At 35.5% G+C, this 24,583-nt stretch overlaps 3 protein-coding genes across 3 annotated transcripts; 1 reads left to right on the top strand and 2 right to left on the bottom strand.

The window, feature by feature from the left end:
* Positions 1–885: 885 nt before the first annotated feature.
* LOC106057931 (growth hormone secretagogue receptor type 1-like) lies at positions 886–5,459 on the top strand. Its single transcript, XM_056004873.1, has 2 exons — positions 886–1,140; positions 4,191–5,459. The coding sequence occupies exons 1-2, from the start codon at positions 1,128–1,130 to the stop codon at positions 5,201–5,203; spliced, it is 1,026 nt and encodes a 341-aa protein (XP_055860848.1). The 5' UTR covers positions 886–1,127; the 3' UTR covers positions 5,204–5,459.
* Positions 5,460–14,149: 8,690 nt separating this feature from the next.
* LOC106057928 (uncharacterized) lies at positions 14,150–15,250 on the bottom strand. The gene has a single exon (XM_013215278.2). The coding sequence runs from the start codon at positions 15,248–15,250 to the stop codon at positions 14,150–14,152; it is 1,101 nt and encodes a 366-aa protein (XP_013070732.2).
* Positions 15,251–15,429: 179 nt separating this feature from the next.
* On the bottom strand, positions 15,430–19,144 carry LOC129921789 (probable G-protein coupled receptor B0563.6). The gene is made up of 2 exons (XM_056004644.1): positions 18,810–19,144; positions 15,430–16,831 (listed from the first exon to the last, which is right to left on the bottom strand). The coding sequence occupies exon 2, from the start codon at positions 16,815–16,817 to the stop codon at positions 15,807–15,809; it is 1,011 nt and encodes a 336-aa protein (XP_055860619.1). The 5' UTR covers positions 16,818–16,831; positions 18,810–19,144; the 3' UTR covers positions 15,430–15,806.
* Between the last annotated feature and the right edge of the window lie 5,439 nt (positions 19,145–24,583).

Here is a 24,583-nt window from a genome sequence, read left to right as displayed (position 1 = left end):
AATCAAAATAACTGCAGTGTGTATAACTGTAATACTTATTCTATTCCTGTCCCCTATGTATGGTTTCTCATATTTAGACGTTGGTATTGTGGACAATGTAACTGAGATATGGACTTATGGGACACATTTTTATTTTGATAAGTGTCAATTTTGGACACATGTTTATTTAAGCTTATTTGTCAATATTTATTCAATGGCTATTCCAATTGTTATTGTAATAATATGCACAATTATGACACTAACAAAGTTAACGGCCTCTTCCAAAGTTACTAAACAAAATGTCTCGCACATTGCACATTCAAAACGAGTTAAAAACATGAAATCAGTCAAAACCAGTTTATTGCTGTCTACATTTTTAATAGTTTTTGTGATTCAGGAATCACATCAGGAATTATTGAAACTTTATTGTATATAAGATGTTCTGATTTACATTTAACGGGAAAATCTGTGCATTTATTACTTTCTTCAAAACAAATTCTTTACACAATAATTTCCCCCATTCAACTGTATCGTGTATGTTATTACAAGTTCTAAATTTACAAAAACTTTAAACAATTTGTGTACGTACTAATATATTTGTTTTCATTTATTTATTTCCTTAATTATTGGATAAAAATAAGAAAATATACTTTTAAATTGTTTTATATTGATGTCAAAACAATATCATTCCCTATATGTTTCTTCCAATGACTTCTTAAATATGTTACCAGTAAAGGGCGAAATCCATCATTCTATAGAGTTCCTAGGCATTCTATAGAATGTCATAAACATCCAGGTAAAGTGAGAAATGATTTCTCTATTTCCTACTTTGTCTATGCATTGTATAGAACAATTTTATTAGCATCAAAATCAATCATACAAACTGAAACTTGGAAAGACATTAAAATCAATAATTTGATTCTAAAAAGAAAGAGAATGACCAAACATTGTTAAATGCATTCTATTGAGAGCCCAGGTCTCAGAGCCAAACAAAAAGTGTGGTGAGAACCACTGCTTTATTAACATTGATTTTGTTGCTAGGTAAAGAGACATATTCCTCCATACTCTCAGTTTGAGGTGACCTAAATAGCTGTTGGCTTTTGCGAGATGGTTGTCTGTTTTTCTGGATAGTGACGCATTGTTGGATAATGAGCTGTCCAGGTAGGTAAAGTGGTCAACAACATTAAGAATATAGCTATTCACATCTGACATCTGAATAGCGGTCAATTAATCCCTTGGTTAGTTACTTTTTTGCTAATTACATTTTTAGCGGCCCCCGAAGGGGAAAAGACGCTATTAGTTTTGTGCGAAATGTCTGTCCGTCCGTCCCGTTTAGATCTCGTAAACTAGTAAAGATAATGAAAATCGGACATCACAATATTTTAGACCATTAAAAGTTCTGATGCAACGGCTACTTTTTTTTTCTGAAAGAGAAAAATCTAATTTTTAAAATCAGTTATGCAAGCAGGTTTTTTTTTATAAGAAAAAGCTAATTAATATGCATTACAAGTTAGACCTAATTTAAAAAGAATAGTAATCTTGTAAACTTCATTTTTGTGAACTTATTTTTATTGCGGATTTTTTTTTTTTTTTTTTTTTTTTTTTTTTTTTTTTTTTTTTTTTGAGGATTCGAATAAGAGATTGAGCTTTTTCAAAACAATTAGATCAATTATAAGACATCAGTTAGGCCAGGGGCGCGGTGGCTGAGCGGTAAAGCGCTTGGCTTCCGAACCGGGGGTCCCGGGTTCGAATCCTGGTGAAGACTGGGATTTTCAACTTTGGAATCTTTGGGCATCTCTGAGTCCATTCAGATGTAATGGGTACCTGACATTAGTTGGGGAAGAGTAACGGCGGTTGGTCATTGTGCTGGCTACATGACACCCTAGTTAACCGTATGCCACAAAAACAGAAGAACTTTACATCATCTGCCCTATAGACCACAAGGTCTGAAAGGAGAACCAGTTAGGCCAGGTTAACATCTAACTTTACATTTACTTTCACCGATCCTTTGATCTGCGGGACCGTTGGGGCACTACACAAGATCTGTTAACCTTCTTTCTCCATTCTTATCTCTCATTTGTCTTTGATATAATTTCATTCGGATATTCTTTCTGAAAATATTGAAGACTGCCTGGGTGGACCACTTCGGGGGCCGATTTTGAGTTTGTGTTTCCACACAAACTGTCTTTTGAAACCTTGTTTATTATACATTGTGTGTAATGGTCTTTAAGCATTCATAAAATCAGTAATGTAAAGTATATATATATATATATATATATATATATATATATATATACATATATTGTGACTATTGTGTTGACTACAGGATATCCTCATTAACTGTTTGCTATAGACATTTAAATCTAGACTTAGAAAACGATGTGCACAATTTTCCTAAACAATATTTATTAAACTCTTGAATCAATTACATTCGGATATTCCCGAACGCAATAGTCCTTTCGAGAACGCGATAGTCCTTTCGAGAACGCAATAGTCCTTTCGAGAACGCGATAGTCCTTTCGAGAACGCAATAGTCCTTTAAAAATCGATGTTTGCTCTAGATCTAAGTTATTCTAAGTCAGTACTCAAGCCAAATTTACATTTTTTTATTTTATTACTTAACGGTCAAACTAGAGTTTTCACCATGTGGACGACGAGCTAATAATTCTTACCTCAGCAATATACAACAACCATTAAATTTCTAGGAAAATCGTTAGAGCTATTTTTGAGATCAGCATCCAGTCTGGATCTATGCAGGTTCCTGGTTTGAAGTTCTGACTTGAATTGTAAATATATTGTGAAATTTGTAAGAATATATCAAATATTCCTGATTTTATAATATCATTTAAATGTCTTGAATACAAAGGTCAGAGAATGAAATGAGCGGAGACAAATGAAAGGGGGATCAAGTGACAGGACCCAGTGAAACCGTAAGCTAGAATGCCTCGATGATTCCAATTGATCGGTGGAATAAAAAAGTTTTTGTGCTGTAGTTTTTAATATGTATAAATTGGCCCAACACTGGACATTTAACAATTAGCAAAAAAAATGTTTTTTTACTTGTGTTGATCACAGGATACCTTTATAAACTGTTGGCTTTAGCCGTTAACCAGTTGTTGTTTTTTTACCAAACATTTAAAAAAGCACAACTGACCAATGTGGACATTTTTTTTTATGCACAAACAATGAGACATACGTAAAAAAATATTTCTTTCCTAAAAGGTCTATAAATAGACTAATATAGTTATAGATTACATCTACATTCTAGATCTAGAAGTTGACTAGATCTTTAGAGTTCTAAATCAGAACTTTTGGTCTAGTGTTAGACCTAAATGTCCATATAATAAACATAACAACACAAAATCGCATAAGGTCGACTTCCTTGAAACTGTTTTAGAAAATATGGACGTTCAGCTTCAGGGTTCGATACCTTAATTGAATCACATATTTTTTGTTTACTATTTTTTTTTTTATTATTTCATAATTTTAGAAGTTGAATTAATCAGTTACAATATTATCATATTTTTCTAAATGTATTTAAATATATAAATTAAATCATTTGTATATGCTTATTTTCAAATAATTCTACAAAGCAAGTCTTTATTCCATTAAAAAAAAAATTCGAAGTAATCATTATCTGACAAAGATTAGCAAGTTTCTATAACATAATCTGAAATAGCGGTCTATTGAATTTACTGTATATTAATAATCAACAATTTAAAGACATGCTTTTATTGGTTTTACATTTAAATCAATTTTTATCTCTTCTCTACAACATTTCTATATTAAAGTTATGCTGATTGACAGAATTATACTGGTACAATCTTCATTACTGTGTATTATTCAGATATAAAACAAACGTAAAAAAATATATAATGTTTAGAGAGAATACTAATTGTAAGCTTTACATGTTAGGGCTCCTATCCTATAATGTTAGAGAATACTAATTGTAAGCTCCACATGTTAGGGCTCCTATCCTATAACCCTAACCCTTTCGAACACACACACACACACACACACTCAGACAGAGAGCGAAAGAGAGAGAGATGGAGCAGTTTTCTTATAATGTACATGTGTATCCACTAGGTGTTAAAGAATTATTAGTTGTGTTTTTGTTTTTTTTTTCTGTTTTTTTTTGTTTTTGTTGCCAATAAAATATATGTATTTGTGACTATTATTATTAAAAATGTTTTTTTTTAACTCTTCAATAGGTATATGTACCATGAATATCACAAGTGATGAAGGCACACACAATTTACTCGATGTCAGTGACACAATCTATACTGCCTTTGACATTTTGATTAACTGTTTTTTAGCACAAGCGTTGGCTTGGTTCGGTTTTCTTGGTAATATATTGAATATTTGTGTCTTGTCGCAACAAGGCATGAGAGACACAACAAATTTATTGCTGCTGTATCTGGCTGTCTCAGATTTAATTTTTTCTATTTTGACAATCGCTTATCGAATTCAAAACATTGTTTTCTACGTTGATAGACATTTATCAGTTACAATATTATCTTATTACTATGAAATATTTGATAATATAAAATATACAGCTTTATTTTCAGGTACATATTTGATCACAATGTTATCTGTAGAAAGAATGTTTGCTGTTTGTTTTCCATTTCAAGTTTCTAGAATTGTAACACGTTTTAGAATCAAAATATGTGCATTCATTATAACGTTTATTATTTTTGTAATCCAGTTGCCTCTGTATGGTCTCACTTACTTAGACCTTTATATTGTGGACAATGCTACTGAAATGAGAAGATATGTGACTAATTTTACTTTAAACAACTACGATTTTTTAAAAAATTTTTATCTGAGTACATTTGTCAATGTTTATTCAATGGTTATTCCTATAGTTATTGTTATGGTATGCTCAATAATGACTATAACAACAATTAAAATGTCTTTTAAAAATACTAGGAAATTATCGACAAACTCTCAACTAAAAAGAACAAAAGAAATAAGATCTGTGAAACTAAGTCTAGTTTTGTCAACGTCTCTTATAAGCCTAGTTCTTGTACCATCAGGATGTATTGAGACAGTACTTATAACAAACAGACCTAGTGTCCATTTATCGGAAAAGGCTTATCGATTACTTTTTTCTTCAGATCAAATTCTTTATATAATGAATTCGTCATGTAACTTTATTTTGTACGTTTTAACAAGTCAGAAATTTACTAAGACATTAACAAAGATGTTTGTACTAAAAAAGTAAGTTTGTTATGCAAAAAATATTGTGGCTTTAGAATCATCTTCAGACACAAACAATATTGAATATTGTCACAATAAATGTTTTCAAACTAATTTCTATTTTTTTTCTCAAATTTCGTACAACGTCAATGTAATGTAATGTAATGTAATGCACTTCAGCCGCTACAAACTACAGAGGTTATCACAGCACACTGTCGTCAAGAAGATAAAATGCCGCCTAGCTCATCAAAACAGAGTAGCTTTTAATCAGACAACCAAGAAATAAAAGTAGTATCAGAAAACTCTCAAGAGTTAATTCGCATAATTTAAATATGTATTGTAACTGTTCTATTACTTGCAACTTGTATATCATATTCTCTTAAGCAAGCAATTCTGTTATATCTGTTGCATTTTACGTCTCGAGAGACGATCTCTTCCCTTTGCAACTTCTTGTGTGACTAAAGAGGCCAATCCTTGATACACAGCTGCGATCGCAGGTTTTGCATATATAATCACCAGGCGCCGTTGCAGTTTCACCCTTCTTTCTGCTTCTGTTGTGTATGACATCTGCAATTTGTGACCCTTCCTTTATGCTCTCTCTCCATGTGGATCTGTCCAGTGCCACCTCTTCCCAGTTGCCAGTGTCAATTTTGAAGAGCTTCATGTCGCGTTTGCATACATCCGTATGACGTAAAAGTGGGCGACCAGCGGCTCTCCTGCCTTCTATTAGATCGCCATACAGGATGTCCTGTGGAAGTCGACCTAATGGCATTCTACGAACGTGGCCAAGCCAGCTAAGGCATCTGCTGCTGATAACAGAGAGGATGTCCTGGCATCCTGCTCTTTGTAGCACTTCCTCATTGGTTATCTTATCTTGCTACCTTATTTTAAGGATCTGCCTTAGGCATCGGAGGTGGAAGACATTCAGCTTTTTTTCCTGCCATGAGTAGGTTGACCATGTTTCACTTCCGTACAGCAAGGTGCTCAACACACAGGTCCGGTAGACTAGGGCTTTAGTACTGCTACTCAGCAATATGTTGTCCCAGACTCTTTTCTGCAACCGTGACATGGTGGCCATTGCCTTGGCTATCCTGTTGTTTATGTCTTTATCCAGTAGAGTGTTGTTGGATATGATGGAGCCAAGGTAACAAAAGTGATCAACAATTTCTAGTGGTTGGCCATTAATGCTTACTTGAGGTTAAGTGTTTTTGTTTTGGACAAGTATCTTAGTCTTGCTTTGACTGATGTTTAAGCCAAACTTCTGGCAAGCAGCAGATAGTTTGTCAACCAGGGACTGTAGCTGAATATCAGAATCAGCCACAATAGCTGCATCATCAGCAACAGCGGCAGAGGAGAATATAGAGTCCAGGGAGCAGGAGTGATTCGTTGACTTTCACTACTTCCACTGGGAAGTCCAATGACTGTGTGAAGCGTATAGTGTGGTAGCTTGACTTGTTGCCACCGCTGGCTAGCATCAGTGAAAGGGGAACAATTTTGTAAATCTCTCTTGCCAGTACATAGCCTCTCCACAGCAAGTCCTATGCAGTACCTCCTCGTGGTGGCAGATGGAAACTGAGGCTGCGAAGCCTCAGGCTAAACTGCAAGGGTCTCGGAGGAGGTTTGGCCCCAAAATGTGAGGCAGGCATGGCCCATCGGCGTACGGAAACGCCCTGTTGCCCACAAACCAAACCCCTAGCTATAGGTCAATAGCCGCACTGCCTTGTGTGTGTGTCCCTGCAAGGTCTAAGGCTAAGGGAGTAAACCCTAAATGAAAATCCGGTCCTGGAGCCCCGTAGGCGGGGGGACAGTAGTAAGACTACTGCTCTCTGGCAAACTCCTGCAGCCACCTGTCCCCAAATTTTGATGGCTCGCCATCCCTTTGGACCCGGTCAGTATGGAAGAGAGGCGTGTGCTGACATGTGGGCAGTCCAGCACTAGCAAATTTACCGCCCAGGCTTTCCCCCAGCGATGGAGAGGTCACTTCATCTCGGACAGTAATGTCTTTGAAAAAACACGGAGAGTGGTAGTTACCGGTGATAAGTTCCTAGCTGATTGGCGTAAGCTGGAACGCCAGGCACCACTCTTGACGGTAGGAGGGGCTTTTTAGCCTCACTGGATAGCTACTGCCTGCCTTAAGCCGAGCAGCCCTCAGACAATAAAGTGCTATCCCGCCACAGCTTGCTGCACCACTGGGTGCGTGGTGCTAAGACAAAATCAAAAAGCAAGCTGCTCACCGGCACCTGCAAATAAAATCAAAAGAAAACCCTCAACATTAATGCGTTTAGCAAGCTGGAACATACGGACAATGTGTCCTGGCTTCAATACTGACCCTGAACTCGTCACCGACATGCGACAAACAGCTATCATCGACAGAGAACTCAGCAGACTAAACATTGATGTGGCCTGCCTGCAAGAAACCAGACTGGCAGACAGTGGATCTCTTAAAGCAACTATACATTCTACTGGCAAGGAAAACCAGAACAAGGCCCTAGAATACATGGCGTCGGCTTCGCAATAAGAAACAGCCTCGTCCCCTGCATTACAATGTTTCCCATTGGCAATGAAAGAATAGCACACATGAAATTTGCATCACAGCAAGGCAAAGTTAATATAATCTGTGCTTACTCACCAACCAGAAGAGGACAAAGACAGATTCTTTCAAGCTCTAGAGGACGTAATTAAAAGTATTCCAAAATCCGAGCACCTCTATATAAATGGAGACTTTAATGCCCTTGTTGGTGATGGAAATGATGCATGGCCAAAATGCTTGGGACCTCATGGTGTTGGCAAAATAAATGACAATGGCCAAAGGCTACTCGAGTTCTGTAGCTCTCATGAACTGTGTGTAACAAATACATTCTTCTCTGGCAAGGAACGCCATAAAGTCTCTTGGCAGCACCCACGCTCAAAAAGGTGGCACCAGCTTGACCTCTGCATCACCCGAAGGATGGATCTGAAAAGTGTCATCCACACCCGTTCATACCATAGTGCGGACTGCAACTGAGACCATTCACTAGTGCTAAGCAAAATCAAACTACTTCTTAAGAAGGCATATACTTCCACTCAACCTAGAACTAGGCAAATTAACGTCAACCATATAGGTGACCCAGAAAAGTGTGCACTCTTTGGCGAGCACCTGAACAGTTCAATCCCCTCATTAAATGATGAAGAAGACATCTCTATCAGATGGGAGAAATTAAGAGACGTAATCTACAGTTCGGCAATCACCGCCTTTGGGCCTCAAAAACACAAAAATGTAGACTGGTTTGAGGCGAATCTAGCACATATGGAACCTTGCATCGAGAAAAAACGATCTGCACACCTCGCTCACAAGACAAAGCCTAGTCCAAAATCTTTGGAGGCCTTCAAAAGTGCTAATAAAGAGGCAAAACAAATGGCTATAAAATGTGCCAACAACTTTTGGAGGGATACCTGCAACAGAATCCAAGACAGTCTCCACTCAGGAAATAGCAAAGCTTTATTTGATGGCATTAAAGCGGCCCTGGGTCCAACAGTGTCTAAGCCTGCCCCCCTTCTATCCAAATCAGGAGAAAAAATTACAGATCAAACCAAGCAGCTAGAACGATGGACAGAACACTACCTCGAAGTCTATGCCACACAGAATACAGTAGACGATGTCGCCCTGGCTTCTCTACCAGATCTTCCAGTACTGGAATGCCTAGAGATTTTCTTTAAAATTTCAAAGTATATGTATATAAATGAGAAAAAAAATTCTCAACTCATTGGCCATATGGGAAACGGGAAAAACTCGAGGTCGACAGTTATATCGTTTTGAAAATGTTTCATTATCGAAAAATTAACTTTGGCTAGAATGTTTTATGAATGAAAATTTTCCATGACGTCAAACGGGAAAAACGACGCTTATGTCACTAGGCTTACCGCAGTAAATCAAAATATTTCTTTGCAAACATGAACACGTTTTAATAAATTAATAGACCTTATTAAACATTTGCTCACCATCTTATTGTAGATTGATTTATTATGTAAGTATGGATGAGAAGTAATGAAATTAAATTTGTCAATGTACGATTAGTTATTGTGTTTAGAGAGCTTTATAAATTGTGTACACTTAAATTGAGTAGAGCGGTATAGGTAACTTTTACTTTGTTGTTACTTTGCTGGTGACCTCCAGCTGTCTCGTTCTGAGGCCACTTGCAAATAGGTGCTCTCTTCTATGTCAACTAAGGCAAGTTGGCGCCTAAGCTGGTCTTTAAAGCGTTACCGTGGGGGAATTATCTCTATACAAAGGCCGCGGGATACACATTTAAGACCAAAGAAAATCCGCTGCAGAGGACAGACGCAGACGGCGAAAAGAAAATCTTAATCGACCACCGGCGGCAATTATATTCTTGCCCTGGATGTGACAAAATATGTAGATCACAGCTGGGGCTGCGTAGCCACGCAAAATACTGCATTCCTCATTAATCTTCGGACTCGAAGACAAGCTTTATTATTATTATTTTGCTTGTGAATTATTACCATGTGTTCAAGCTTTGAAGTTTACTGTCCCGTACCAAAACAAAGGAAATGGTCACAACACATCTTCTCTACGCCTTACTTTCTCACACTGAACAAGATATCTAGCCAGCGGCCAACGAGTTTGCGTACGCTGCAGCCTCTTTTGATTTAACTATAAGCCTCGGTAAAAGCTTGGGGTTAGGGCGTGGAGACGGAAGGCCCAGGAGAGATCTGAATGATGGGTTGTATTGAAGCAGGCCGTATGTAGCTGTAGCGCCACTGGGATGGATAGATGGCAAAAGCCGGTATGAACTTCTTATAGACCGAAAGTCAGGCTGCGCAGGGCACGTATTACGCATGGGGGACGAACATATGCCAAAGGAAAGGTGGTTCGCGTAACAGAGGTGCCCCACGGAAACGTTTCTTTAGAAAACTAATGCTATGGTTTAAAACTATTAAGCAAAAAAATGCGCCATTTTACTTTGTCACAAAGTGTTTGTTTTACCCTATAACGTAGAGATTTGCGTCACTTGATGTTTCGTACTAAAACAATAATGAATATACTAATTGCAATATTAAATGTCTGTTCGAAATCTGTTGAGAAGTTACACAGCAAAAACTTTCTTCCAAGCCAATAATAACCCAATAGTTTTACGCAAAAAATGCAATGTAAAACGACACGACGTGAGCTGTGTTTTTTCCACACTGTTTGGGGGGGGGGGAGACTTAAGAGACTTTCTCTTCTAATCGCCATGTACAATTACATTGAGAACTGACAGAACGAAACATAGAAATAATGGAATAAAAGATTGACATTCTTAAACTTCTAAAAGAATGAAATAGATTTTGTTTTGTACTTCCCACTATATTCTGATATAATACATTTGGGGGACAAAGTATACACACACACAAAATACTTAACACTACATACATTTAACATTGTCAAAAAGAATAAATAAATGAATCACATATATTCAAAAGAATTCATAGTTAAAATATACGTTTTCATAAAACCATTAATTTCTACAAGATGATTAGCTTCTAAATTAAAATGAACATACCTCACATTTAAACCTAACCACCACTTCCCCCCCCCCCCCCCAAATGTGGGAGAGTTCCACCAAAGCTTTTTGTTTTATTTCTTAACAATGACTTTTAAACAATATAAAATGTATAAATTAATATATCAATTAACTATTAATTTAATAATTAATCTAAATTTTCTTTATCTATGCTGCCAACCAAACAAAAAAAATAGACATTCTCTTACTGACATTCTTTTATAGACATTCTTTTATAGACATTCTCTTATTATAAATATTCTTTCAATTTTCCAAAAATGATATCAAAATTTTAAAGATAATTTTTTACAAAGATTTTATCAACTCACTCTGTTTGTCTGTCTTGTAAATATATATATATATATATATATATATATATATATATATATATATATATATATATATATATATATATATATATATATATATATATATATATATATATATGTGTATTTTATGAATTGATAGTCATAAAGATACCAGCCTGACATTACTCACGGCCTGCGGGTCTAAGTTTGTGTTTACTAATCTAGTGGATTGGATTTAGATGTATGTTAAACGTAGCTAATGATCCTTTCAAGTTTTTTCTCTTTCGCTACAAAATAAAATTAGTTTTGCGAAAATGGTTTACCCGAAGTCGATACATACATATCTATTAAAAAACGAAAAGAGCGATAGCTTCCTTTATTGAATGGGGTAATAAAGTAAACAATTAAACGAAATAATTTTTAGTACGCGATTTATGAATGAATATAGGCCTATCTCAACTCGGCTTCGCAGCTTTCATAAACGAATGTATTAAAAACAAATTTGAATGTTAGTTTGATCAAAATTTGAAATGAATGGACTATAATTAGTATGTTCATGTGTTAAAGTATAAAACTATATGTGCGAAGAGAAGTTATATCATATTAGAGATTTAGACCTAGGCATGATATTGTCTAATGTAAGAATGTTCGTCAGGAAATCTGTAGCTACAGATATAAGGAACTAATTTATGTAAAAAATGGTTTTGAAGCATAAATTTGAAGGTTAATTTTATTATAATATGAAATCAATAGACCTTCCTTTGTATTTTCATGTGTCAAAGTAAAAAACTATATGCGCAAAGTGTATTTCTTAAAATTAGATCTAGATCTAAATCCTTTCGATCTTTTTTCATGTCAACATTGTAAACATGGCCTAGATCCATAAATACTAAAGCTTTAATAAAGTTGGACAACTTTATTTTTTTTTAGGGTCTTAAGTTTGTATTAGGGCTACAATACATACACTACGGTCTAAGTTAGTACCCAAGGAAAATTCCTTCCAAGTTTTATCAAGATTGGTCAAGCGGTTTTGATTTCTATTAGTCACATACATACATACACATACATGTTGGTCCTCCCTAGGGGCTAACATTCGTAATGAGACAGTTTCCTCTCTGCCGTTTGGCGTACTGAGGGTTGCATGTTACCAAATCAACTTCCTCTGTTATGGGATCATATTTAGATGATCTAACGTTCTTCTTCAGCAGGACAGGACCAGGACTGGTCAACCATGTTTACAAGGATGTCCCTTAACCACTTCTTCGGTTGAACCCAAGAAGTCTTCATGTGGTGTCCTGTTAGTTGCAGTGCATAGTAATGACCGGATGGATGGCAGAGCATCATTTAGTACTAGTTCCCATTTAGCTATGCCCAATTCCTTAGAATGTAAAGCCAAGGTGATGGCTTTTCATAAAGTCCTGTATACTCTCTCTATTTATCCGTTTCATCTCGGGCTGTAAGGGGTCGTTCCACTGGTTGCAATTCCTCTCTCGTGGAGGAAATGCTGCACCTCTGTAGACATAAACGAAGTTCCCCTGTCAGTGTGGACGTAAGCTGGAAATCCAAATAGGGCGAATAGTTCATTGAGACATTTAACGACCGTAGAAGAAGACATATCGGGACATGCTAATGCAAATGGAAATCTAGAGAATTCATCTATAATGGTAAGTATATATATTTATTTCTAGAAACAGTAGGGATAGGTCCTTTAAAATCCCTACTAATTCTTTCAAAAGGTTGAGTTGCTTTAATCAGTTCTGAGGTCGACTGTCGAAAAAAACGGGCTTTAGTTCTGCACAAGTTTGACATTTTTCTATCACAGTTCTGACGTCATCACAGGAAAATGGAATATTTTTAGTCCTTACGTAGTGCAATAGTCGAGTAACGCCCGGGTGGCAAAGACTAGTATGCAGCAATTTAAGGTCATTGCGAGTGATGGCAGATAGATAGTTTCTGGTAAATGTATCAGCTACAGTGTTCTGATTCCCAGGGCGATAAATGATGTCATAGTGGAAACACGAGAGTTCTAGTTTCCACCTCTGGATTTTTTTCATTTTTAATTTTTCCTTTGTTTGACCTGTTATGCATGAAAGAGACAGATCGCTGATCCGTAACAAGTGTGAACGCTTTACCAACTAAGAAATGTCTCCATTTCCTCAACGGCTCAACAATGGCATATGCTTCTTTCTCAACTGAAGAATGTTTTCTTTCACTTTTTTGTTAATGAGCGAGAGAAGAAAGCAACGGGCCGGTAATCTTGGTTGAGGGTAGCCTGCAATGGCTATATCAGAAGCATCCGTCTCAACGGTTAAAGGGCGATTCGGATTTATAGTATATACGGCGGCTTTTTCAAGCTCATTTTTCAAACTTTCAAATGTTCTTTTGACTTCTTCGGAGACAGGAAATTGTTGATTTCTTGTTAACAGTCTAATTTTTGTTGAAGAATTAGGTATCCACTGTGAGTAGTAACCCAGAAGACCCATTACTTGTTTCTGTTCACGCATGTTCACTGGTACGGGTAATTCCCTTAAAGCACGAAATCTCTCAGGATCCGGCTTAAGTTTACCATTGGAAATCTCGTATCCTAACATTCTCACTTTAGCAGTGCTAATTTCACTTTTTGTTTCATTAAAAGTGATTCCATACTTTTGAGCACTATCAAGAAATCGCTGTAGGTTTCGGTCGTGTGATTCAGAGTCCATACCGCAGATGGTCACAATGTCCACATAAGCAAAAGTGTCAGTGAGTCGTTCGTCTTCGATGATTTTGTCAATCGTACGCTGAAAACAAACGACTCCTTTCGTAACGCCAAACGGAATCCGACAGAATTGATACAGTTTCCCACATGCTTCGAAGGCTGTGAACGGCCTTTCCTCTTCTTTTATAGGAATCTGATGGTATGCACTTTTCAGGTCTAAAGTGCTATATACAGAGTACTGGTAAATCTTTTCTGCTAGTTCGTCAATTCTGGGCAGGGGTAAGCGTCTAGTGGAGCGAACCGGTATATGGAATTGAGTATCTACGAGACCTTGTAGCCACTGGGGTACAGTTTGGTGACAGATTACTAAATAGGCTAGAAGCCTCTACCCTCTCTTGCTGAAGAGTACACAGGCACAACGATGGTTACTGACCATCGAAAGGAATAAACAAGTTTTGGTGCAAACCTATAAAGTCAAGTCCAAGAATTACGTGAGAGCATAAATTTTCTAGTAGAGAAAGTCTAACTCCCTCGTATCGTTCATTTTTTAGACGTATGTTGGTGTAGATATGTCCTTGAGTGATTCGAGATAGATGGGTGGAAGCCATAAAGATTCTGTTGCCTGAGGAACATGTCTGCCATTTGTGCTTCTTAGCGATGTGCGTCGAAATATAGCTTTCACAGCTCCCAATGTATACTAGGGCTTTCGATTGCACGTTGTTGATGCAAATAGGTTTTGTAGATTTATTTAAATTCAAAGGCTGCACAGTAGCGATAGCCGAAACTGTTGATGATCTAGATTTGCAAACTCTTTGAAAGTGACCCTTTTTGAAGCACTTATTGCATGTAGCTTCCCTTGCAGGGCATTGAGAGCGGGGATGCTTAACACTGCCGCAAAAGTAACACTTGCTAGCTAATGCTTTTAGAGGAATCGTTACATTTGTCAAGGGTGAGGCCGATGAATTGGTGAGAGTAGTTGCCGCGCAATTTGTTTCCGGCTGTGATGATTCATACTGTAATGAGTGCTGATAAGCATGTTCTAGTAAGCGAGCCTCCTCGAAAGCGTCCTTTAAACTCAAAACAGTCTTTTCAAGTAGACGTTTTTGAATGCTTTTGGACACAAGTCTATTGATAAACAAATCTCTAATAGCCTCTTCTCGGTGTTGTGCAGCAGTCACCGCTTTGAAGTTGCAATCTTTGGATAGAATTCTTAATTTCTGCATGTAGGCGTCTATCGTTTGACCTTGCTCTTGTTTGCAAGTAGCTAACCTGTGCCTAGCAAACACCTCATTCTTTGGTTGAATGTAGTCGCCATTTAGAGTCTGGATTGCTTCATCAAATGTCTCTTTATCAAGTATCATTTGATATACAGCAGGAGAGATATAGTTTATCAGTAGTTTCTTAGTATCAAGTTTATCTACTGATATAAAATTTTTTAAAGTTTCATACCAGTGCTGCCAATGCTCTGCTGCTTGAGGTGCCGTGTGCTCAATGTCAACCTTCTCTGGGCGAAATATCCTATCCATTTCGAAATTCTTACAACTTCACAGTTTTGGATTCAGAGTATTAAATTGTTATGAACATAAAGATAAGAGAGTCGTGAACCATGTCTGTATAGTATAAACCATGTCTGTACAGTATGGCTTTAATACACTGAATGACTACACAACACACACTTAGTGAACACATTCTTACGGACAAGTTATAAGCACATGTTAACATAAGAACGATAACCGATACAGAACATAATTTTCATAACACATACATGCATACATACATATATACATACATACATGCGCCTTACTTTATACTTTATAGTATAGATAGTTAAATGGGAACCTGGCATAAAGGATGTTATTGAATGATTATCTAATTGATTAAATTGTTTTGTATAAGGGTAATTTAAATTTCAAAGCTTCAACAAGGAAACGTTTCCCTTTAGCATAGTGGTACCAATATAAAAACACTACTTATTAATTGTTGTTTTAACTTATATGCATACTAAATAGATTTTTCTCTCTTTAAAAAAGGAAACGTATGTAGCTAGAATGACAGAAAGTATATAATATAGTTTTTTTTTTACTATTTCCAATCACATAATTTTTGTTTTACTTTCTTTGCGAATTTAGGACTAGTAATAACATACACAATAAAATTGAATGAAGAGTTCAGTACATAAATCATTTGTTCCGAAGAAATCAATAGTTCTACAGACTTGAGGGTTAAACGTAAATCAGAATATCGTGTAAACAATAACGTTTCAATAATTCCTGGAGGAACTATGACAAACAGGATTAAAAAAGTCGACAAAAATAAACTGATTTTAACTGACCTAATTTCTTGCACCCGTTTTACTCGTACTGTGTCAGACATGCATTGTATAGTTTGATATGACGTCTTGACTTTTATTATTGTCATTATTGTACAACTGGTTATAATGATAATTGGAATACCCATACTATAAACATTTATAAATATACTTAGATAGAAAGTTGAAAAAAATGAATAATTATCAAAATAAAAAGGTGTTCCATATCTCCATATTTCAGTGACATTGTCTACAATGGCAGTGTCTAGATATGCAAAACCATACATAGGAGACAGAAATAGAAAAAGTATTACAGTTATACACATTGCAGTTATTTTGATTCTAAAACGTGTTACAATTCTAGAAACTTGAAATGGAAAACAAACAGCAAACATTCTTTCTACAGATAACATTGTGATAAAATATGTGCTACAAAACAAAGATAAAAGTTTAATGGAATCAAGAACCTGAAAGTAGCAATATTTTAAAGAAACAGATAAATGTTTATCAAAATAAAAAACTACATTTGGAATTCTATAAACAAGAGTTAAAAAAGAAAAGATCAAATCTGAGACAGCCAGATAAAGAAGCAGTAGATTAGTTGTATCTCTCATTCCTTGTTGAGACAAAACACAAATATTCAGGATATTACCAACAAAACCTAGCATAGCAAGCAACAAGGACAAAAAGCAATTTAATATTAAGTCGAAAGCAATGTACACCGTATCACTGACATCCAGTAATTGTTCTGTAGTCATCTTGATATGATCTTGTGTAGTGCACATGTTAAATTTGTTATCTAAGGACGAAGAAACAAAAAAAGCCAATCAGTGTTAATAATTTTAAGAAACAAAGAAATCTACTTTAGGAATCCAACTATATTTGTTTGTAATCCACCTCATAGTAAAAATATTTATTACAGTAAAATGACATTGGGGCTTACTATAAAGAGTGTACACGATAAGCGTCTTATGCTAACATGAGTACGACCATTCATAAGAAGGTTATAAGAAAGAGATGTTTGGCTCTTGAAAGTAAGTGAAGTAAGCTAGACATTGTGTTATATTGCTGATATTATATCAAGTCAATCCGTCTTTCTGGTCAAAATCTTGGACACTTGTACACTTTATTTCTCCAGACTTCCATTAACGATTCAAGTTTGAAAAAAAACTTACCAATAAAATTGCAAACGGGCGATCCTCGAAAATGATTACAATACTATGGAGAATTAGATCATTTGCTTAAAAAAATTAACAATACACATATAAAAGTTTTTTTTAATAAAATAAGTACTTGATCAGCTCACATGCAAGACACGTCGAAGTTTTGTTAAAGAAGCTCAGGTTTAAATTCAGACTCGAGCAACTTTACTTTCATTTTTCCTTAAATCGAAAAGGCAGCACAGAAACTTTTTCATATATATATATATATTATTATAACCCCGCCATGCGCACCGACATCTAAGCTAGAGGGTGCGCACTGTGATAAACTAGACTGAAAAGAATGTCAACATTAGGAAGAGAAGAGGAGAACGATTTCCGCCCAAGTAGAGAGCCAATATGGAGTTGCTGTGCTCAAGGCAGATGCCCCTTTGTGTTTGTAATGTCTCCGTGTAAATAAACGTCTATGTCCTCGTTGAGTTGCCTTCCTTAAGTTATTACAATATCATACTTATCACTTTTTTGTTAGTTTTAAATTTGTGTATGTGATTGCAGGTAAATAGTTGAATCTATTGAATCATTTATAAACTGAAGAACTAAAAAGAAATGTCTATTTATTTATTTTCTCACTTTTATCTTATAATTATAGTTATTTTATACATAATAGTTTTTATAGTGTTAGATGTGTTATTTTTTTTAATATTAAAAGAATTAATATCTGACATTAAAATTTACAAATAAAAATAGGTTTTCTTAATCAGCATTGTACAGGATAAAACAACTTAAAATAGATAGCAATAACATATTTTATGATCAGACGTCCTTACATACAAGTCCTAAAGCAAAGCAGAAGTGAATCTATCTAAATGGTCTCTTGAATTAAAAAATAGGGGGAGGGTATCGTTTGCAATTTTGTAAAGAACAGCAGTTGTCAAATACTATTGGCGTTACGTTAAACAAAACATTAACTATTATGCTCCAAACTAAACGGAGGTTTAAAAAGAAAGAAAAAAATGTAGTTGAAGTCTAATTGTGTAACAATCCTGTCCAAGAATATCGGCACTACTTAGCAGTCTCCACAGAACTGGCTGTATCTTGTAATTCTTTGAAAAGATATAAAGGGGGGGGGCGTCTAATCTTTTTGCCATTAATCTAGATTCGATTTTAAATGACTTAAGTTCATAAATTATGTACTACGACTTGAACCTAGCTAGAACATGACCTATATGTGTTCTATTACTGTAAACATCAGTAAATATTGTCTACTGGATTGAGAACAGAAGTCTTTATTTATATCGTCATTGCTGACTACAAACAGAAGTGTTACTGTCTGACATTGATTATGTGTTACTCTGCTAGCTAGTGCACAATGAACGAGATAATGAGTGCTCTGTTGTTTGTGTATATAGATAAGTGACAATCAAAGGACTTGTTTTTATTTCTATGACACAATTCATCTCTGTTCTGTAATAGTGTTGTTAAGGGTTACGCAAATTGAGGTGAATATTTACAATTTTCTTGTGTAGCTAAAACATTTCCATTCTCTTGAAAAAATTGCTTTAATTTTTAAAATTTGGAAAAAAAATGAATTAATAAATTGTATAATTTTATTCTTACCTATTAGCACTTGTCCAGAATCCAATTTAACAATGTGTATTTCCTCTCGGTATGATGCAAAAAATCTAGCGTATCACGTGACATGATATGAATTATAAGTGTCACAACTATCTATGTAGTTGAAAAGTTAACATGTTCTCAATTTAATAGCGCCGCTTTCATCAATAGGCGATGACGTCATTTGTGATAATCTTTTCTTGAGTACTAGTTGCTCTCCCTTTGTCGCTTCGGCGTAAATTTTCACATGACGTCTGACTTTTCTTCTTAATCGTTTGAAAGACTCAATTCATCTTGAACTGTAGAGCCAAGTGTATCATTTGAGTTTCTGAAGTAAACTTGTGTCTTCGTTACTAGATAACCTTAGCGTTGGCCTTGTTATATATTCTTGGATTGCCTTTATTTCACATTGTAAAGTTATTTTTAATATGTATTCGGTAACATTCATATTTTATAATTAGATTAGAGCAGGGTTGGCAAATTACGTCCCGCGGGCCCGCCGGAGTGTTTTATGCGGCCCGCCGACACCTACAGAAATCAGGTGTGCTCACAGTATATACATATAAAAATGAAAATTTATTTAAAAATATATATATATAAATTATTGAAACTGTCTTATTATAAAAAAGTTTTAATCATGTTTATTGGTTATACATCAATACACTCTATTCGAGACGCAGTATCTACTTATTTATTAAATACTATGAAGAACGGTGTTGAGTGTTGGGTTTGCTTGGAACAAGATGGCAAGTGTAACAACTGATGGAGCTCGATATCTTTTGACAGAGAAAAACAGTGTTTTTTTTTTTATTAAAAATTTCCAAACCATAAACTCTAAACAGGTAGTTTGCACAAAGCTGCATAAAATTTCAATAATTTTATTATTAGATGGTAATAACTATCAAAATTATTAGAACTTATGTATTGTAAACCAATGGTAGATTTAATTTAGCAACAAAATAATCCAATGTATCCGCTAGCTTAGCATGGGCAAGGCAAATGAGAACAATATAAAATCTCAAATAAGAAATCGCAATGTTACTAGAAGGACATTGACTGTGACTACCAATATATATAATGAAGTGTGGAAGACAGATTTCATGCTTTTAATAACTACTATTTCAATGGGTTGCTTGCATATGAAATGCAATTGCATGTAAAATCTTTTCAAACAAGGCTTTCCCATTTCTACAAGCAAGCAAAAGAAAACAGGTTTTGTAATTTTCCTTTGCTGAAAGGTAAAACTATTTCTAGTGAAATGATTAAAAGTACAACACTTATTTAGATTCTTTAATTAGGCAATTTATAAAAGTAAATTTAAAGACGTCAAGAACCAGTTTTCAATACCACCAGCTTACCATGGGTGCCTGGTTGTGCGGCTTGCGCGCTGGACTGTCGTTCAGATTTATCGATGGTCTCGGGCTCAAACCCTGCCGCCTCCCATCCCCCGTCGTCCTGTCGGAGGTTTGTATTAGGAAGTAAACTATCTTTATCTCTGAAGTAACACCCAAAACATGTAAAACATTTTCTTACAAACATTTAGCGCAGAAGCTGATCCAGCTTCAGAGGACAAAGCAAAGAGAAGTTCTAGTCAGTACTTCCACGGCAGTCTTGTGGGTGCCAGAAGCTTTATTTCCATACTTAAAAAAACTTTGCTGCTGTTCACACTATTTGTGTACACACAAATCTGTTTTCTTCTTCGTTCTCATTTTAAGTGTCGGAGGGTTAAGATCAGTAATCCTATATCTAAGATGAACTGTGCAGTGGTTTCCTGCCCAGGCAGTTCTCCGTATAGTTTTTGTCCTAAAGGAGGGTTTGGGGCTATTATATTATGCGTTATTTAGTCGGGTCACCCATACAAGCAATTTTTTAAAACATCATAAAAGTTATTTTTAATGAATGTCACTAAGTTTACAAAGTCAACATTCTGTTTCAGAAAAAGCCTTAATGTTAGATTTTTGGTACAATTTAATTATTAGTCTCACTCTGAAAATAAAGAAGAGCATATTAGTGACTATTGCCAGATGTCTTTAGTTGAACCAATCTTTTTACCTTTTCTGTTACGTAAAACTATTGCAAGGCAATAGAGTTCATTGAAACTGATGAATTATCTATTAAGAAAGTGTTTGTTAGAGGTGCTTTTAGTTTTTTTTTCATTATCAAAAACATGACAGCGCACAACGTTACTGAGATCGTTCTTCTAAAAAAAAAAAATTCAGCACGAAAATAGAAAATATAAAAAAAAGAAGCTTATATTAAATGTACTTGTATCAATTAGTTTGGAATAGAGATGTCATTAAATTTGTAATACATCTAGGCTAACAATAAAAATCATTTATAAAAAAATTAAAAAAGGGGAACGACTTGTATCCGAAATCATGACTCAAGCTTTATCAGGCTACTCAAGCCAACACGGTAGCCATTCTGTTCACGGAGAGCTTATGAACATTCATGATGTTCATTTCAAAATTAGGAGAGCATGTAATGATTTACCAAAGTTCTATATTTGAATAGAAATACAAAGAGTGAGAAGACACCTGCAGCCATGAAAAGTTAATCTGGAAAAAAAAACTGGACAGTATGAAACAAGTCTAAGCCTTCTTTTCTTACCATCTACTCGTCTGTGACGTCATTAGAAACATTCTTTTTTTAATTAAAGTTTACTACCATCTATTATTGACAAAGGAACAAACACGACTTACATATGTAGAGATTCGGTGTATAGAAGTCGAAATGGTAGAAGATATTGGCTTTGATGAACTTCTGGTACTCCCTCTTCCATGCACTGGACCCAGCGCCGCAGACTGCATTAGAGTTCAGTACTACTTTCTATGTCATTTGATGCCAATCACTGTAAGTCGCTACTCGTATTGTTCACTGGTCTTCACCAATCTCGCTAATATCTATATTGACTTTTGACTATTTTTCTGTGACGCAGACTGTCACAGACTTAAGACTGACATATACTGACTCAAAATTGTTACTTCAAATACATAATTCACGAACTGTCATCTACCGACTGAGACTGTCGATGACTCGGATTCCAAGGACTGTCACTCTAAATGGACAAATAAAATATAGCTAACAATTAACAAAAAAGCATTTCTATTTATTCATAATTGACTAACATCTAATGCAAAATCTATAAGTAATACAATCATTTCGTCTTACCCTTAACCCTTAGAATTACTTCCTACATGTTGTCTGGCAAAAAAACTCACACCTCTTGGAGCCAAGATCGCGAGCCAGCGTCGTCGACTTGCTCCCAATGTCTGTATGTGTCATTCTCCAGAAAAAGGTCTCAGTGTCACACTATTCCTACCCTTTGTCTGTAATCTGTCAAGTCTGTGGGTGAGCCGAGAAAACAAAAAATGATTAACTTTTTTTATACACACATATAAAGCGGGGACCCCATGTGCCTTTATATTTAGAAAAAAACTCTGTAAATCTTATTCAATATTTTTTAACTAAAGCCAAATAATAAACCAAAAGGATGTCGCAATCTGTGGGAACTATAGACCAAAAGTTAGTTGTCACTGGTCCGACACAGGTTGCGATTTCGCAGGTCGTTTTGATAGTCCCGGATACATACTCTTCCCGCTACCATCCCTGTCGTCCTGCAGGAAGTTAGGACTGGGAAGTAGACTTTTTTCAAGTCTGAAGGAACATCCGAAACATGTAGAACATTTTACAACAAAATAATAATAATAAATAAATTAGCTATTATAGTCATATTATATGATGCCAAAATGACACTTCGTTTAAGTCTTTAATATATTTTGTTTATATGCAACAAAATAATTTAATGTTGTTATTATTTTGTTTTGAATTTTTGATACATCTGAGTTATTTTCATGGTTAGATTATCAAGTTTAAAATTATACTACTCTTGTTTGAGTAAATGTCACGATGACTACAGAACATTTACCATAAATGCCAGTGATGCATTGTACACGGTTTTTTGACGTATCGCTCAACTATATTTTGGTCTTTTGGTTGCTATATTTGAGCTTTCGTAAATATCCTCAATATTTGAATTTGTCTAGACACAACTAATTTATTAATTCTGTATCTGGCTGTGTCAGACTTAGTTTATTTCTTTTTTTTTACTCTTTTCTTTTTCGAATTACAAATGTAGTTGTTTTTTTTTATTTTGATAAAAAGTCATAAGGGTCTTTAAAATATTATTACTACCAGTTTTTTGATTGCATTAAACTTTTACCTTTATTTGGGAGGTCATATTTCATACCAATGTTATCTGTAGATAGAACGTTTGCTGTTTGTGATCCAAGTGTCGAGTCCACCGCCCCAAGCCTAATATCCTGAAAGAAAGAAAAACTTAGATCTAAATATGCCGCCACATAAGTTTCGTTAGCAACATCTGTTTCGAAATATCAGTCTGATTAATACATATTTGTACTTAGGTACCGTTAAAACATGGAAACAGTGAAAACTGTAGAGCAGAAACAAATCTAGGCCTACAGTCAGAACGTCCGCTTAAAAAACAATAGAGGAAATTAAGTTTAACGTAAAACAGACACTATAATCGTGACAACAAATAGCGCCCAATGCAAGCTGAGACCATTGGCCTGAACCTGTGGGCAGTTTAGACCAATAGCTTATTGCCACGTCTTACTGACCTATGGTGTGGCAGTTGTTTAACTGTACAATTATTTATTGGTACTTTCATTATATAGACATAGATCTAGATCTAGACTATAGAACTCTTAAGATCTAGTATAAATCTATATCTAGTGTAAAAATATAAGCAATACTTAGATAATTTATCAATACATCGAAAGTCACTTTAAATTTAATAAACAACTCGGTTATTAGTACACCACCGCTGATCACGCCATTTGTAAATAATAATTTTAAAAAAAATAATTATCTGGACCTGATGGTATTCCAGCTAGATTACTCAAAGAACTAAGCAATGAGCTAGCATCAGTGCTTAAAATACTTTTTTTTTAGGCATTTCTTAAACAGGGCAGAGTACTAAATGAATAGAAAGAAGCTAATGTCATCTCCTATTTGAAAAAGGAGAAAACTCTGAACCAAGAAACTAGAGACCAGTGTTACTAACTAGTATCACATGTAAAATCCTACAATACATAATATCATGGGCGTAGGCAGGATTTTTTTTCGGGGAGGGTTTTGGGAGGAGGGGGATTCCCCCCCCCCTGACCCCCCCCCCCCCCGCGAAAAAAAATTATATATCTATATATGTGTGTGTGTGTGTGTACATAATTAATCTTTATTACATTCTGACCCTTTCGGAAGACGTTTATTGTTTATATTAGACTCCCCGCCCTTGATAGCAAGGGGGTCTGGGGGAGTTCGCAGCGCTCCCCCAGCTCGGGGCGAAGCCCCGCCGCCGAGCACTATTTCTGGTATTGAAAGCCAACAAAATGCATATTCTGAGGTATCTACAGTGCATTACCTTGCTATTAAAAAGTTTTATTTCAAAAACCTAATGTGCTATTCTTACTGACTTTAAACCCTCTCGCGCCGTTCGGCGCATTTTCCGGCAAGCTGTTTCCGCAACTCTTATTTTGCGTAATTCATTTTGTCGGAGAACATGTCCCGCAAAACCTCATGCGACGCTCTGTCACAACCTTACTAAGGATTCGACTCCCAGTTCGGCATATGATTTCTTTGATTTAGACCCGATCTCTATGACTGACTCCTAAAATCTGTCTTAGCCATCTTTGTTGAGACACATTTAATGATTTTCAATTTCGGCAGAAGACTATTCACACTTAAGGCCTATTAAT

This window comes from Biomphalaria glabrata, chromosome 11 (assembly GCF_947242115.1).
Source record: "Biomphalaria glabrata chromosome 11, xgBioGlab47.1, whole genome shotgun sequence".
In the NCBI taxonomy this organism is placed as follows: Eukaryota; Metazoa; Mollusca; class Gastropoda; family Planorbidae; genus Biomphalaria; species Biomphalaria glabrata.
The sequence above is the reverse complement of the archived record's forward strand: the minus strand, read 5'-3'. Positions and strand labels throughout refer to the sequence as shown.

Bases quoted from the DNA above. Each gene is read 5' to 3' on its own strand.
- LOC129921789 (XM_056004644.1), bottom strand. From the start codon at position 16,817: ATGTGCACTACACAAGATCATATCAAGATGACTACAGAACAATTACTG.
- LOC106057928 (XM_013215278.2), bottom strand. From the start codon at position 15,250: ATGGATAGGATATTTCGCCCAGAGAAGGTTGACATTGAGCACACGGCA.